Source organism: Sycon ciliatum, chromosome 6 (genome assembly GCF_964019385.1).
Source record: "Sycon ciliatum chromosome 6, ocSycCili1.1, whole genome shotgun sequence".
Lineage (NCBI taxonomy): Eukaryota > Metazoa > Porifera > Calcarea > Leucosolenida > Sycettidae > Sycon > Sycon ciliatum.
This window is the reverse complement of record NC_088648.1, coordinates 11,335,513-11,350,512: the sequence shown is the minus strand read 5'-3', so window position 1 is coordinate 11,350,512 and position 15,000 is coordinate 11,335,513. Positions and strand designations below refer to the sequence as shown.

At 48.2% G+C, this 15,000-nt stretch overlaps 1 protein-coding gene across 1 annotated transcript in view; it reads left to right on the top strand.

Annotated features, from left to right (window-relative positions):
• LOC135819376 (uncharacterized) overlaps positions 1–15,000 on the top strand; it is a 62,881-nt gene that overhangs the window by 15,485 nt on the left and 32,396 nt on the right. Inside the window, exons 8-14 of the mRNA XM_065332576.1 lie at positions 174–401; positions 793–861; positions 4,204–4,307; positions 4,464–4,545; positions 5,397–5,519; positions 10,936–11,109; positions 14,963–15,000. The exon at positions 14,963–15,000 is cut by the window's right edge and continues 115 nt beyond it. Coding sequence (XP_065188648.1) covers positions 174–401; positions 793–861; positions 4,204–4,307; positions 4,464–4,545; positions 5,397–5,519; positions 10,936–11,109; positions 14,963–15,000 — 818 coding nt within the window. The remainder of the gene's footprint in view (positions 1–173; positions 402–792; positions 862–4,203; positions 4,308–4,463; positions 4,546–5,396; positions 5,520–10,935; positions 11,110–14,962) is intronic.

The following is a 15,000-nucleotide window of genomic DNA, read 5'->3' as shown; positions in this document are numbered from 1 at the left end:
GTCTGTCCATCTGTCTCTCTGTTTGCTTGTCTTTGTCTCTCTGTTTGTCTCTCTGTCTGCCTACATGTATATCTGTATATCTGTCTGTCTGTCTGTCTGTCTGTCTGTCTGTCTGTCTACATGTATATCCGTGTGTGGCTGTATGGCTGTATTGCTGTATGTATGTCGTGTAGGACTACGGCGGAGCTATTGGTCTCGTGGAGAATTGTTTCTTCTACATTGTACCGCAGACGAGTATTAGCTTTGGTGGAAACACGGCTTGCAAGGGCCCAGCGGCGTATGTGAATCCCGGTGTTCAGCAAAGTATTGGTGTCATCGGCAATAGACACAGTGTTTGCTCCTTGCAACTAGCTGACACCCTCACCATTACGCCGCAACAAGTGGACAATGCTACATCCTTGGTACGGTAGAGTGTTGTACAGTACATAACATTAGAAACTGTTTTTGATATATTCCCACCGGCTGTGTAGCCGTTCTCTTCAGGCAGTAGTAAAATACCGAGAGATGACATGCCACTAATCCTGATTTTTGATGCTTGCCTCGTAAAACCATTTTTTGCCAAAGGAAGAGGATCTGTCGAAGAGCTAATTCCGTGAAAATGCCTATCCAGCAACATCACACATCTGATGGAACAGTTTTTGTATGGGTGTATGAGTGTACATTGTTTTGATGGAGATGAAAAAATGTAATTGTGCGTTGCTTCCTCCGTGGAAGCACACACTTTTGCTGCCGACTTGACTTGACACTCAACGGATGAAACTGTGTCGTGGTTTTTTGGTGTTTCTTGTTCAGGCAAAGATTTCGTTTGATGGCTCACATCCGAACACATGTCCACCGAACGGCAAAGAGATATGTGATCAGGTAGGGGGCAGGAGACTTCCATGCACAACGTCTGCATGCACCTCACTGCATGCACAACGTCTGCATGCACTTCTCTGCACCTGTAAACCTGGTGTGTGTGTGTTCATTTGACAGCAACTTGGCAGAGAGTCAAATCACGCTCTGTTCTGGTACTCTCTGGCTTCTGTGAATACTAAATACACGTGTACTTTTCAAGGTATTATTACTATTAATTAATAAAAACGTAATTATTGTATGTCACGTGAGGGTTGCCTGTACTACAGCCAATGAGCGCTCTTGCTCAGCGGTCTGTATTTCTCGGTATTGCCCGGCAAGTTATTGCCCGCTCAGTTACATGTACGCGCATGCAGACTGTCATTCTTGTACTTTGTGGTTCGTGATCAGATCAAGTAAGTTTCTACTGTTCGGAGTTTCAAATTTGAAACACAAAACAGCAACTAACTTGATCTGACTACAAACTACAAAGCACGAGAATGACAGACCACACACGCGCGCATGTAACTGAGCGGACAATAACTTACTTGTTCCAGCCACCTGAACCAGCCGCCTCAGCAGGTGAATGCAGCCTTGACATCGATATCGATGCATTGGTGAGCAGCCGACGAACTACTTGACGAACTTAACGCTTTCGAGACGAAGTCGTAGAGCCCATCCCAGTTTCAGTTCCTACACGCAGTGCTCAATCACAAACAACAACACCATCGATATCGTAAAGAAATAGAGAATTTCAAAACCACAAACGACGTTTACCACTTAACAAGTGTGTCGGGATACTGAGAAAGTCGGAAAGGTTTCTCTCCATTTTCTGGAATGTTTGAGTCAAGCATGCAATAAATGATTTACTGCGCCTCGTACTCACTCGTACGCGGGCAATACCGGCTTGATACATGACCTCACGGCTGACGCCGTTCGGACATGTATCAGCCGGTACTGCCCTTGTACTCGCTTGTCCTCGGGCTGTAAATCATACTTATCGAACAATTAAAAAACCGTCCTCGTGCAAAAAGGTGTGGGTGGCCAAGAGTGCTGGCGGAATTTTACCTTTTGATTTCCCATACACGTGTTTCCCATACACGTGTTTCTCCGTATACTGTAGGGTTCAGTACTGCCAGTCGCCGAAGAACTGTGGGGTCAGCCTCCTAGCCTAGACCAAAGTACTGGGGGTCAGCCTCCTAGCCTAGACCGAAGAACTGTGGGGTCAGCCTCCTAGCCTAGACCAAAGAACTGTGGGGTCAGCCTCCTAGCCTAGACCAAAGAACTGTGGGGTCAGCCTCCTAGCCTAGACCAAAGAACTGGGGGTCAGCCTCCTAGCCTAGACCAAAGAACTGTGGGGTCAGCCTCCTAGCCTAGACCAAAGAACTGTGGGGTCAGCCTCCTAGCCTAGACCGAAGAACTGTGGGGTCAGCCTCCTAGCCTAGACCAAAGAACTGTGGGGTCAGCCTCCTAGCCTAGACCAAAGAACTGAGGGGTCAGCCTCCTAGCCTAGACCAAAGAACTGTGGGGTCAGCCTCCTAGCCTAGACCAAAGAACTGGGGGTCAGCCTCCTAGCCTAGACCAAAGAACTGTGGGGTCAGCCTCCTAGCCTAGACCAAAGAACTGGGGGTCAGCCTCCTAGCCTAGACCAAAGAACTGGGGATCAGCCTCCTTGCAGTATCTGCGCTGCTGCTTTTGTTGCTACCTGCGCTTTGCAGTGGATTGGGTTGGGATGGGGCTGTGTCTGGCTTGTCAGTTGGTGGGCAGCCAGGCTGAGCTGACCCTGGTGCCGTCTTGTGAGTGTCGGATGTGTGGAAGGTCCACCTCCTGCAGTAAAGTGGCCTTGGCCAGAAGTTGGCAGCCAGCAGGATATGCAGGGAGCTGGCATCCACAAACGCTCTTGCAGACATGCAGCCGCTAGCATTGACATGCATGCTACAGGTGTGGAGCACTACTGGTGTGTCGGAGTTGACGGCCCTGCTACGCAAATCAACAAATTCGCGGAACCGGTCTTCAGTTGTCTCCCTGCTGAGGTTACCAACATACACGACAGCTCTCTTCGCTCTGTGGGGCTCATCTGCAATGAGTTTCCATGCATCGTCGGAGATGGGCTGCAACACCTTTGTGCTCTTGTTGCGCTTTCGTCTCCGTGGCTGCTGAAAACCGTCATCCACGTCACTTTCACTCACGCTATCCACATTGTGGCCAGGACTGGCTGCTGGGGTCAGTACGGGTACGGTCACGGTTCCCAGTACGTCCTGGCTGGCATGGCTGAGGAGCTTTCGCCGTGGCAATGGCGGATTCTTTGAGAGAAGCTACCTCCTCCTTCAGCTCAGATACTTGTCTGGATAGCTCATCGAACCTATTGTTCAGGCGATCCTCGCGATCGGCGGCCTCGGAGACGAGTGTGGCCAGACTTTTTAGCACTGCTGATACATCCGACTCGATACTAGGCAGGGAGCCCAACATTTTCGTCTGAGATTCAGTCAAGGCTGATACACGAGAGTTAGTTCTCGTGGTAGCTCCGGGCATGGCAAGTTTCCCACACTACTCTACTTCTAATACTATTCCTAATCACTGATCTAGTCTACTTCCAGTCCGGCCTGATGCCGGCTGGGCTGCAAAAAAAGGGAAGCCCGAAAAACGCGTGCCTCACTTTTCGTGTGTGTGTGTGTTCGTGTGTGTGTGTGTTCGTGTGTGTGTGTGTGTTCGTGTGTGTGTTCGTGTGTGTTTATGTGTGTGTGGGGGGGGGGGGGGGAACTGCAGTTGGATCCCGGGATGGATACCCTGATGCCGTCAATCCTTTTTCTGCACCTTGTTCTCACCTACTTACTGAGGTGTCGTGAGCCCATAAGTGTGATCATTTCCAAGTCCATCCAGAGTTTGGGAATTTCAGGGGGCATCGGCCGTTGGGCGGTTCAATATCCAATTGAGTCCTCTTTCCAAGATTCCTTTTGTACCTCTCTCCCCTCTCCTGGGGAGACCCACATGACCAGTTTCGGGCATTGAGCAAGTACAGTACAGCATGTGTGTAGATATGTGTGTGTGTGTAGATGTGTGTGTGTGTGTGTGTGTGTGCGTGCGTGCGTGCGTGCGTGCGTGCGTGCGTGCGTGCGTGCGTGTGTGCGTGTGTGTGTGTGTGTGTAGATATGTGTGTAGATATGTGTGTGTGTGTGTAGATATGTGTGTAGATATGTGTGTGTGTGTAGATATGTGTGTGTGTGTGTGTGTGTGTGTGTGTGTGTGTGTGTGTGTGTGTGTGTGTGTGTGTGTGTGTGTGTGTGTGTGTGTGTGTGTGTGTGTGTGTGTGTGTGTGTGTGTGTGTAGATATGTGTAGTGATTGTGTACTGTGTACTATGTTCATCACAGGAAGTATGCAATGAAGATGTGTACATCACAACCCTCAGTGACTGTGTACAGACATACCATGCCATGACGTTTGGGGAAATTCCTTTCAATGACCTACCAAAAATGTAAGTGTTGTTGTTGTTGTTTTTGTGGTCGTCGTCGTTGTGTCGTCATTGTCATCGCCACCGTCGACATCATCGTCCCGGTCATAGTTGATTTGTTGTTGTTCTCACTGTGCCATTTTTGTTGTGGTTTGTGCTCTGCTACTGTGATTATTTCAGAGACCAGTTGTTCGTTCGCTTGCTCAGTTTCAACAAGAACAACACGTTGAGGCTAACAACTGATGCATCTGCGCTACGACTGGTGAGTACACTGGCTACTACGCCTAATTCTAGCCGGTCATGCGTTTGTGTCTTTTCCATATCTGCCTACAGTCGACTCCTGATATAACGAACACCGTTGTGCAGGAGAATTAGTTCTTTACAGGCGAAGTTCGTTGTAACAGAAATGCGCTTACACTGTGGGCTCAAACTGGGGGGACATGGGCAACGGTTCGCTATAATTATCATGAAATTCGCTATATGGGAGTTCGTTATAAGTGGAGTCGACTGTATTTGAGTGTGATTGCTTTGGTGTTGGATCTTTGGCCACTGTCTTGCCTTTCATGCTGCTTACATACTGGTTACACTTTCAGGTCTGGCAGTGTACTTGCCCAGATCATCCTTGTTATGAGCTGTCCACAGGCAGACAGCTAAGTTTGATAACATTTCTGTGAGCTGTCCACAAGGAAACAGCTGAGTTTGATAACATTGCTATTAGCTGTCCACAGGCTGCAAGCTGAGTTTGGTCAGTAGAATGGAACTACTGGTGCAATCAGTTACCATCAGTGGTGCGTTTGTGTGCCTGTCTGCCTGCATGCGTACATGTGTGTGTGTGTGTAAAAAAAATGAAAAAATGAAAAAAATGAAAAATAGGGATTCACTGGCCAGAAAAAGCCACTTCAATCAGCTGTGTGGTGGATACCAGGCTAAAATTAATGGCGGTCAATTCATCAGCCTTGCAAGCTGTTGAATGGTGTAATCCCAGCAGAAGTTGCTATGTCTAACATAGCTGTTCGCTATCATCGCTTCTGCGATGGGCAGGTCTGAGGTCTGAGGTGTTTGCGTGCGTACGTGTGTCTGTATTTGCATGCGTTATAATTATGTTGTGTGCAGAATCGCAGTAGACCGCTAGTTGGTTATCCTGGCAAGAACATCAAGCTGCGCGGCTTGGAAGTGAAAGACCAAGCCAATGCACGTACTGTGGCCTCCGTATATATCACTGTACTCAACAAAACGGTAAGCAGCAACGACTGATTCTGAGTTTCTGATGGCTAATAGCTATTGGACTACTGACTATTGGCTATTGGCTATTGGCTACGGGCTATTGGGTACTAGTATTGGGTACAGGCTATTGGGTACTAGTATTGGGTACGGGCTATTGGGTACAGGCTATTGGGTACGGGCTATTGGGTACAGGCTATTGGGTACTAGTATTGGGTACGGGCTATTGGGTAGAGGAGACGGCTTCAAATACTGTAAAAGCAGAAATTTTCGGTGGTGTAATATTTTCGGTATTCTCCAAAATCGGCGGTTCGGCGGAGGGAAATTTTCGGTAAACCCGCGTTCCAGGTAAGTGCACTAGTACTATACCGGCATTTTCGGTGCGTTTTATTTTCGGTAAAAATTTCGGCACCGAAGTTACCGAAAATAAAACACCACCGAAAATTTCTGCTTTTACAGTAGGACCGGTTTGACAGCAAAGTTGTGTAGACCCAAACTCGTCATCAGCGTGGACTGTTCACTCGAAATATGTTTGTGGAAGGAAGCTGGCATGTTGAAGTTTGCTCTGAGGGCAGAGTCGATCAAACTGAGCCACTCCTTTGTGTTGGCCCGTTGCCTCCAAGTTGCCCGATTTTTTGTTTCAAATTTTGGTGTGACAAAGGTGGCTCCAAACAGGAACAGTTTTGGAGTCCAGGTCAAGTTCACACTGAGTTCTGAAATTAGGTAATTGATATCGCCCCACAACGGCCAGTACAGAGAAACAATAAGCCTTGTGTGTGCTTCCATTAGTTTTCATTGGTATACGGTGCTGTTTTGTTTTCTCTGTTTCTTCTTCGTTCGTGATTTATCATCTGTGTATGCTGGTTCTTTTTCCAGTTTCTCTTTTGTTCACCTCCCATTCGCTTCTCATTCTACCTAAGTGTACCCTTCCCCTAGTCCTCTCCTCTCATGTCCTCCCTTTGACCCTGTAAATGCTCTTGTGTTTTCAATTTCATGTAGTCTGTCCGCCGTTCCATTTCTCCTTCGTTGAATTTTTTGTTTTTTTGTTTTTTTGTTTGTTATCGTTTAGCTTCCTTTTTGCTTGTAGGAATACTGTTCTTGTTTTGTTTCCCCACAATTTGTTTCTCTCTGTATGTTTTCGTCATGAGGCGTTGGCATAATCAGTTTGGCACATGCGAACCTGGGCAACCTCCATCCAATGGGGGCCTCAGCAACGCGCCCGTGCATATAATAATAATAATAATACGGTGCTTTATTGGCGAGAGGCAAGCCTCTGTCTACCTGCGACAAGAAGTTGATTTTTCGAAAGATGTTGAGCAGTGCGAAGCAACACGTCAAAAACTCACCTGCTTGGTATGGCGCTTCTGGTCATCACAGAGCCATGAACTTTTGGCTCGGAGTAAACACACATCGTAGTCTCACTTTGACGTCTATTTTCTGATCAAAATACCAAGAGAGAAAGTGAATATTGAGCCCGGTCCTGTTTTCGACCTGTGTCCTATTTGAAACAGTCTGCTCTACTGGCTATTGACGATTGGGTGGTGGCTATTGGCTAGTGGGTACAGTCAGACCTCGCTTAACCGCACACATCCGTTTTCCACAAAATATCCGGATAGGCGCGGGAACCGGATAATCGAACACCAGTTATGTTGGATGCATCATGTATGCTGTAAATCTGTAACCAGCTATTTTCTTCTGGATGGTGAGGGATCCGGATAAAAGAGGACCGGATAAAAGAGGACCGGATAAGCCAGGTCTGACTGTATTAGCTTTTGGCTAGGGTGGTGGCTATTGGGTGTTGGCTAGTGGCTGGTGGCTGGTGGCTGGTGGGTAGTGGCTGATGGCTCGTGGCTGGTGGCTAGTGGCTAGTGGATAGGGGGTGGTGGCTGTTAGGTGGTGGCTGGTGGTTGGTGGGTAGTGGCTGATGGCTCGTGGCTGGTGGCTAGTGGCTAGTGGATAGGGGGTGGTGGCTGTTAGGTGGTGGCTGGTGGTTGGTGGGTAGTGGCTGATGGCTCGTGGCTGGTGGCTAGTGGCTAGTGGATAGGGGGTGGTGGCTGTTAGGTGGTGGCTGGTGGTTGGTGGGTAGTGGCTGATGGCTCGTGGCTGGTGGCTAGTGGCTAGTGGATAGGGGGTGGTGGCTGTTAGGTGGTGGCTGGTGGTTGGTGGGTAGTGGCTGATGGCTCGTGGCTGGTGGCTAGTGGCTAGTGGATAGGGGGTGGTGGCTGTTAGGTGGTGGCTGGTGGTTGGTGGGTAGTCGCTGATGGCTCGTGGCTGGTGGCTAGTGGCTAGTGGATAGGGGGTGGTGGCTGTTAGGTGGTGGCTGGTGGTTGGTGGGTAGTGGCTGATGGCTCGTGGCTGGTGGCTAGTGGCTAGTGGATAGGGGGTGGTGGCTGTTAGGTGGTGGCTGGTGGTTGGTGGGTAGTCGCTGATGGCTCGTGGCTGGTGGCTAGTGGCTAGTGGATAGGGGGTGGTGGCTGTTAGGTGGTGGCTGGTGGTTGGTGGGTAGTGGCTGATGGCTCGTGGCTGGTGGCTAGTGGCTAGTGGATAGGGGGTGGTGGCTGTTAGGTGGTGGCTGGTGGTTGGTGCAGGCAGGCACAGTGGTCAGGTCTAAGACCATGATTGAGAAATGAGAGGTACCAGGTTCAAGTCCTGATTGGAAGCGGAAGGATTTTTCCAACCGTGCTGCAACCTACAGTTAATTGGGAACTCGTGGCCTGGCATGAGTAAAACATGGATGTAGCAAATGGAATTTAGGCCTTTGGCCTCTGGTTGGTGGATCTGATCTATCCTCCCCCACTGTCTAGGAGCCGCATCTGACGCCTGATCATGGGGTGGTGGCGTCCCACGGAATCGGAAAGGTGGTTCTTGACCAGGGAGTTGTACGACTCCTTGTTCTTGACCTGCCCAGTACGCGAACCCGTCGATTTTTTTTTTTTTTGGTGGTTGATGGGTAGTGGCTGATGGCTGGTGGCTGGTGGCTAGTGGATAGGGGGTGGTGGCTATTAGGTGGTGGTTGTGGCTGGTGGGTAGTCGCTGATGGCTGGTGGCTAGTGGCTAGTGGATAGGGGGTGGTGGCTATTAGGTGGTGGCTGGTGGTTGGTGGGTAGTGGCTGATGGCTCGTTGCTGGTGGCTAGTGGCGAGTGGATAGGGGGTGGTGGCTATTAGGTGGTGGCTGGTGGCTGGTGGGTAGTGGCTGATGGCTCGTGGCTGGAGGCTAGTGGATAGGGGGTGGTGGCTATTAGGTGGTGGCTGGTGGGTAGTGGCTGATGGCTCGTGGCTGGTGGCTAGTGGATAGGGGGTGGTGGTTGGTGGGTAGTGGCTGATGGCCAGTGGCTAGTGGATGGTGGATGGTGGATGGTGGATGGTGGATGGTGGATGGTGGATGGTGGCTGGTGGCTAGTTTGCAGTGGGGAGGGAGTAGTAGGATCTGGACATATGTCGGCCTGGAAAGACGGGTTTGAATGGATGAAGGCATACGCACACATGTACGTTCTTGCCTGTACAGTTGTACAGTTGTACAGTTGTGGCATGTGAAATCCTGCAGTTGTTGCAGGGGACTACACTACTTACATACAATGTGTGTTAGGCGGTGTTTACATGAGGCGTTTCAACCCGGGTCGAGTTCGACCCGGGTCAGTTTTCAACCCGCCATGTGCATAAAATGAATGGCGCGTTTACATGACGCATTGCGCTTGACCCGGGTTGAAATTTCGCCCCGGGTTGATTTCAACCCTCCCCCCAAGGGGAGGGTTGAAATCAACCCGGGTCAAGAAAATCGTACAAACGTACTTCTGTGCGTATCTCGCGCCAGGTTTGAACGGCACTGCAGAAGTGCAGATGCAAATTTCGCGCGAACGGATTCACGTGACCATACAGGACTGTAGAAGTGGACTTTTGGCGGCATATCAGTATTTGACCCGGGTCAACTGACTTCATGTAAACGCTCACCTCTTTTGTCTATCGTACAGACTTTCAACCCGGGCTGAACTCGACCCGGGTTGAAATTTCTCATGTAAACACAGCCTTACACTCCCAAGCTTGGCTTGGTTGAGTACTCTTTCTATTTAGTGTTCAAGATATCTGCCATTGTGCAAAGCGCGCTGTTTCTTGCACTTAGAGCACTCTGACTTGATGCTTTGAGCCGGTTCAAAAAGCCGGTTCAAAAAGCCGGTTCAAAAAGCCGGTTCAAAAAGCCGGTTCAAAAAGCCGGTTCAAAAAGCCGGTTCAAAAAGCCGGTTCAAAAAGCCGGTTCAAAAAGCCGGTTCAAAAAGCCGGTTCAAAAAGCCGGTTCAAAAAGCCGGTTTGTTGTTCACTAGACTAGATTGGGATCGGATTGGCCAGTCACCGACTGAGCTCCGCTGACGAGATTTTAATCAAGGTTGAAACAGCCAATTGTCCGGAGATTGTGTAATGTATGTGCTACATAGTACATACTACTTGTATCAGTCTATGTTATAGTTCAGTAGGTATCCTGGCACTTGTATCAGTCTAAGTTACACTTCAGTAGGTATCCTGGTACTTGTATCAGTCTATGTTATAGGTATCCTGGTACTTGTACGATAATTACACAATGTGTAGCACTCAAGCTGCACCTGAAATTTTCAACCGTGCTCCCGAATATGAATGGGTGTTGAATGTTCATACTCTCCCGAATATGAATGGGTGTTGGATGTTTAAAATACTCCTTTAAAACCTACGTTGTGGCCTATCGGCCTGTTTGGGATGTATAGGGCTGATTGTGACCCATCGGCCTATTTGGGATGCACCGGGCTTTGTTCTACACGTTCTGGTCAGCACGTTGCTTAGTTGTTGAAATAATTTGTGGTGCTGTCCTCTGTGGCAAGTGTTGGATTCCACTTTCCACAGCTGTATACTGACACTGTGGCAAGTGTTGGATTCCACTTTCCACAGCTGCATACTGACACTGTGGCAAGTGTTGGATTCCACTTTCCACAGCTGTATACTGTAAATATACAAAATTTCGGCGCTGCAAAATTTCGGCACTTCACGATTTTTGACATTTCGGCGGCGGCGATTTATTTTCGGCGTGGGGTAGAGGGCATGGTATACAGATAGTGCGACAGATGCTGTGAAAAATTTCATCGGCGTTTTAATTTAGGCGTTTTGGGTCGGTGCCGAATATAGCCGAAATAAATAGCTGCCGAAAATTTGTATATTTACAGTACTGACACTGTGACAAGTGTTGGATTCCACTTTCCACAGCTGTATACTGACACTATGGAAAAGCAGTGGTGGGAATTTTACTCTCCACACCTGTAGTTCTCTGCCACTGTTGCTTGTGGCTGGGTAAGATGCTCAGCTTTGTCTTCTTATGGATCCTTCTTGTTCTTACCTACATGTACTTGCCAACTCTTTAATACATGACCTATACTATTGCTCTTGTCTTTTTGTCCCTGTGCATTGCTATAGCTACGTCAGTACATTACTATCACACCCGAGTTGGTATTGGTGCAGAAAGCCGGTGCTGAATCACCCACAATACGTATCGAGATCGACAAGACTTACTACAACAGCAACCTGCTGCAAGCGCAAGATTACATCACTGTTATGCTGCGCTTTACCTTGGTGCATAGCAGTTTTACTGTGAGTTTAACTTGGTACATAGCAGTTTTACTGTGAGTTTAACTTGGTGCATAGCAGTTTTACTGTGAGTTTAACTTGGTGCATAGCAGTTTTACTGTGAGTTTAACTTGGTACATAGCAGTTTTACTGTGAGTTTAACTTGGTGCATAGCAGTTTTACTGTGAGTTTAACTTGGTACATAGCAGTTTTACTGTGAGTTTAACTTGGTGCATAGCAGTTTTACTGTGAGTTTAACTTGGTGCATAGCAGTTTTACTGTGAGTTTACCTTGGTACATAGCAGTTTTACTGTGAGTTTAACTTGGTACATAGCAGTTTTACTGTGAGTTTAACTTGGTGCATAGCAGTTTTACTGTGAGTTTAACTTGGTGCATAGCAGTTTTACTGTGAGTTTAACTTCAGGGCTCACAGTCGGTATGCAGGATCGACAAAAGCGTCGTGCGAGGGCGGGTTTGGTGCACGTGACCCCACGAGAGCACAGATCGTGTACATCCTGTAGTTCCTACGCATCCCAACAGAACAAAGAAGAGAAAGATCCTTGGCTTGAGTAGCCTGTTCTTGTCTTGTAGAGCCGATGTTCGCGATATTTTGGTCGGACCTGTCCTTTCCTCGCTTCTCTTGGCATGCAGTGTCAAACCATTCTCGTTTCCGTTCGTCTCGATCTTGTGCTTTTACGATCGTGCATACTCCAGTGGAAATAGTTTGCTTTATTATTTTCACTGGGAATTGCACTGCAACACTGAACAGTTACTGCCAGCCCTCGGCAACGACTTGCCTTTCACTGTGCCTTGTAGAATTGGTCCACCGAAGGAGAAGGTGAAAGGCAACCTGTGCTAGTCCCAGGAAATTCATGTCATGTAGCCGCTGTTCGACCAAATGCTGATGCTACAATGAGCGATCGCGATGTTCCACAGGTAAGAAGACAAACAAACGAGTCAGAGCTCGCCAGGCAGGTAACGCCGAGAACATACCACACGGAGCTGCTGATCGGATGGAGGCGAACGGGACCAGCAAATCCGCCAGGCGTTAGTTGAGGGCCACTAAAGGCCAGGTTTCCAGAGGTACCAGTTCCTCCATGATGGCGAAATGCGCTGCCACAAGAACTCCAGCGAGAACGAAAGCACAGCAACCAACTCCGCGTGCGAACTGAGGAGAGAACATTGAAAAATCTGTGCGCAATGATTTTCTGTTGGACGGCGCGCGTTGCTGTTCCGCTGCATGCATGCGTTTTTCTTGTTGTTTGATCTGGTGCTGCTTTTGCACTTTTGGCGTTCTGCGCGCTGAGTGGCACTCACTCAAAAATGTCCACTACATCTCATTCTTGGCGGATTTTGATCATCTATGGCTTATTTTTTTCAGCGTGGAATTCTGCAGGCATTTACCGATCACTTTTCCGATTGATGTGCCGAAATCGAAGCCAAAACGACCAGACTTTGGCTAATCCGTGCCGGAAAACTGGAGGGAAAATGGTGGAACGCTGCGGTAGATCACTGAGTTTGGGGGTTTTGAATCAGCACAGCGAATCCCAGCTTCGTGGACATCAGGGCCGATGTAGTGGACTAGATCAAAGATTTGAGAATAGAGGAGAATAGAGGCCTGTGATTGGTCAGTTGTCATCACGTGACATCCGCGCAAAGCCGTGCGCGACTCCACGCAAAGCCGTGCGCGACTCCACGCTTTTGTATTGGACTGTGAGCCCTGAACTTGGTGCATAGCAGTTTTACTGTGAGTTTAACTTGGTGCATAGCAGTTTTACTGTGAGTTTAACTTGGTGCATAGCAGTTTTACTGTGAGTTTAACTTGGTGCATAGCAGTTTTACTGTGAGTTTAACTTGGTGCATAGCAGTTTTACTGTGAGTTTAACTTGGTGCATAGCAGTTTTACTGTGAGTTTAACTTGGTACATAGCAGTTTTACTGTGAGTTTAACTTGGTACATAGCAGTTTTACTGTGAGTTTAACTTGGTACATAGCAGTTTTACTGTGAGTTTAACTTGGTACATAGCAGTTTTACTGTGAGTTTAACTTGGTACATAGCAGTTTTACTGTAAGTTTAACTTGGTACATAGCAGTTTTACTGTGAGTTTAACTTGGTACATAGCAGTTTTACTGTGAGTTTAACTTGGTACATAGCAGTTTTACTGTGAGTTTAACTTGGTACATAGCAGTTTTACTGTGAGTTTAACTTGGTACATAGCAGTTTTACTGTGAGTTTAACTTGGTACATAGCAGTTTTACTGTGAGTTTAACTTGGTACATAGCAGTTTTACTGTGAGTTTAACTTGGTACATAGCAGTTTTACTGTGAGTTTAACTTGGTACATAGCAGTTTCACTGTGAGTTTAACTTGGTGCATAGCAGTTTCACTGTGAGTTTAACTTGGTGCATAGCAGTTTCACTGTGAGTTTAACTTGGTGAATAGCAGTTTCACTGTGAGTTTACTGTGAGTTTACCTTGGCCCATAGCAGTTTTACTGTAGGGCTGGGTTTACATGAGAAGTTTCAACCCGTCATGGACATAACTTGACTGGAGCGCTCACATGATGCATTGCGCTCGGTCCTGGTTTATATCAAGAAAACGTACTACCGGTCTACCGTACTTCGGTGCGTATTCCGCGCCGCAATTGCGCATCATTTCACGGCACTGCACGGCATTGCACGGCATTGCACATGCAAAATTACCGTCATGTGACGTTAGTCAGGGGACCACACAGAGCACACCAAATGGACTTTTGGATTTTGTAATTATATTCTATTCTCCTCTGGTTAACCCTCCTCATTTTAATAGCTTCCGCTTTTCTTTGCACCAAAGCAGCAACTTCCCGGTGCTTCCTGGATTAAGACTCTGGTCTCGTCCATCCTCATACCGTCAATCCTTTCCTGCACCTTGTCCTCACCACATATACCCACTTGCTACAGTCAGCCCTTTCTGCACCTTGTCCTCACTCGCTTGCTACAGTCAGCCCTTTCTGCACCTTGTCCTCACTCGCTTGCTACAGTCAGCCCTTTCTGCACCTTGTCCTCACTCGCTTGCTACAGTCAGCCCTTTCTGCACCTTGTCCTCACCTGCTTGCTACAGTCAGCCCTTTCTGCACCTTGTCCTCACTCGCTTGCTACAGTCAGCCCTTTCTGCACCTTGTCCTCACCCGCTTGCTACAGTCAGCCCTTTCTGCACCTTGTCCTCACCTGCTTGCTACAGTCAGCCCTTTCTGCAGCCTGTCCTCACCCGCTTAATGCACTCAGCCCATAAATGGGATCGTGTTTTTCAGGTCCAGCCGTCGGTTTGGGAGTTCGGGGTTTGTTGGCCGTTGGGCTGTTGGTGGGCAATTCTATAACCCTTTTTAAGTAATCTTTCCAAGACTTCTTCTGAATCTCTCTTTCCTCTCCCTATCCTGTCCCTATCGGAGACCTACTTGGTTAGTTTAAAAAAAGTGAAATGTGTGTGTGCGTGTGTGTGTGTGTGTGTGTGTGTGTGTGTGTGTGTGTGTGTGTGTGTGTGTGTGTGTGTGTGTGTGTGTGTGTGTGTGTGTGTGTGTGTGTGTGTGTGTGTGTGTGTGTGTGTGTGTGTGTGTGTGTGTGTGTGTGTGTGTGTGTGTGTGTGTGTGTGTGTGTGTGTGTGTGTGTGTGTGTGTGTGTGTGTGTGTGTGTGTGTGTGTGTGTGTGTGTGTGTGTGTGTGTGTGTGTGTGTGTGTGTGTGTGTGTGTGTGTGTGTGTGTGTGTGTGTGTGTGTGTGTGTGTGTGTGTGTGTGTGTGTGTGTGTGTGTGTGTGTGTGTGTGTGTGTGTGTGTGTGTGCGCGCGTGCATGCGTGTGTGTGTGTGTGTGTGATATGTGTGTGTCATAACTGTGCTGCGTTGGCAGGTTTACAACAGCAGTACATTACAGCTGCGGCGATGTCC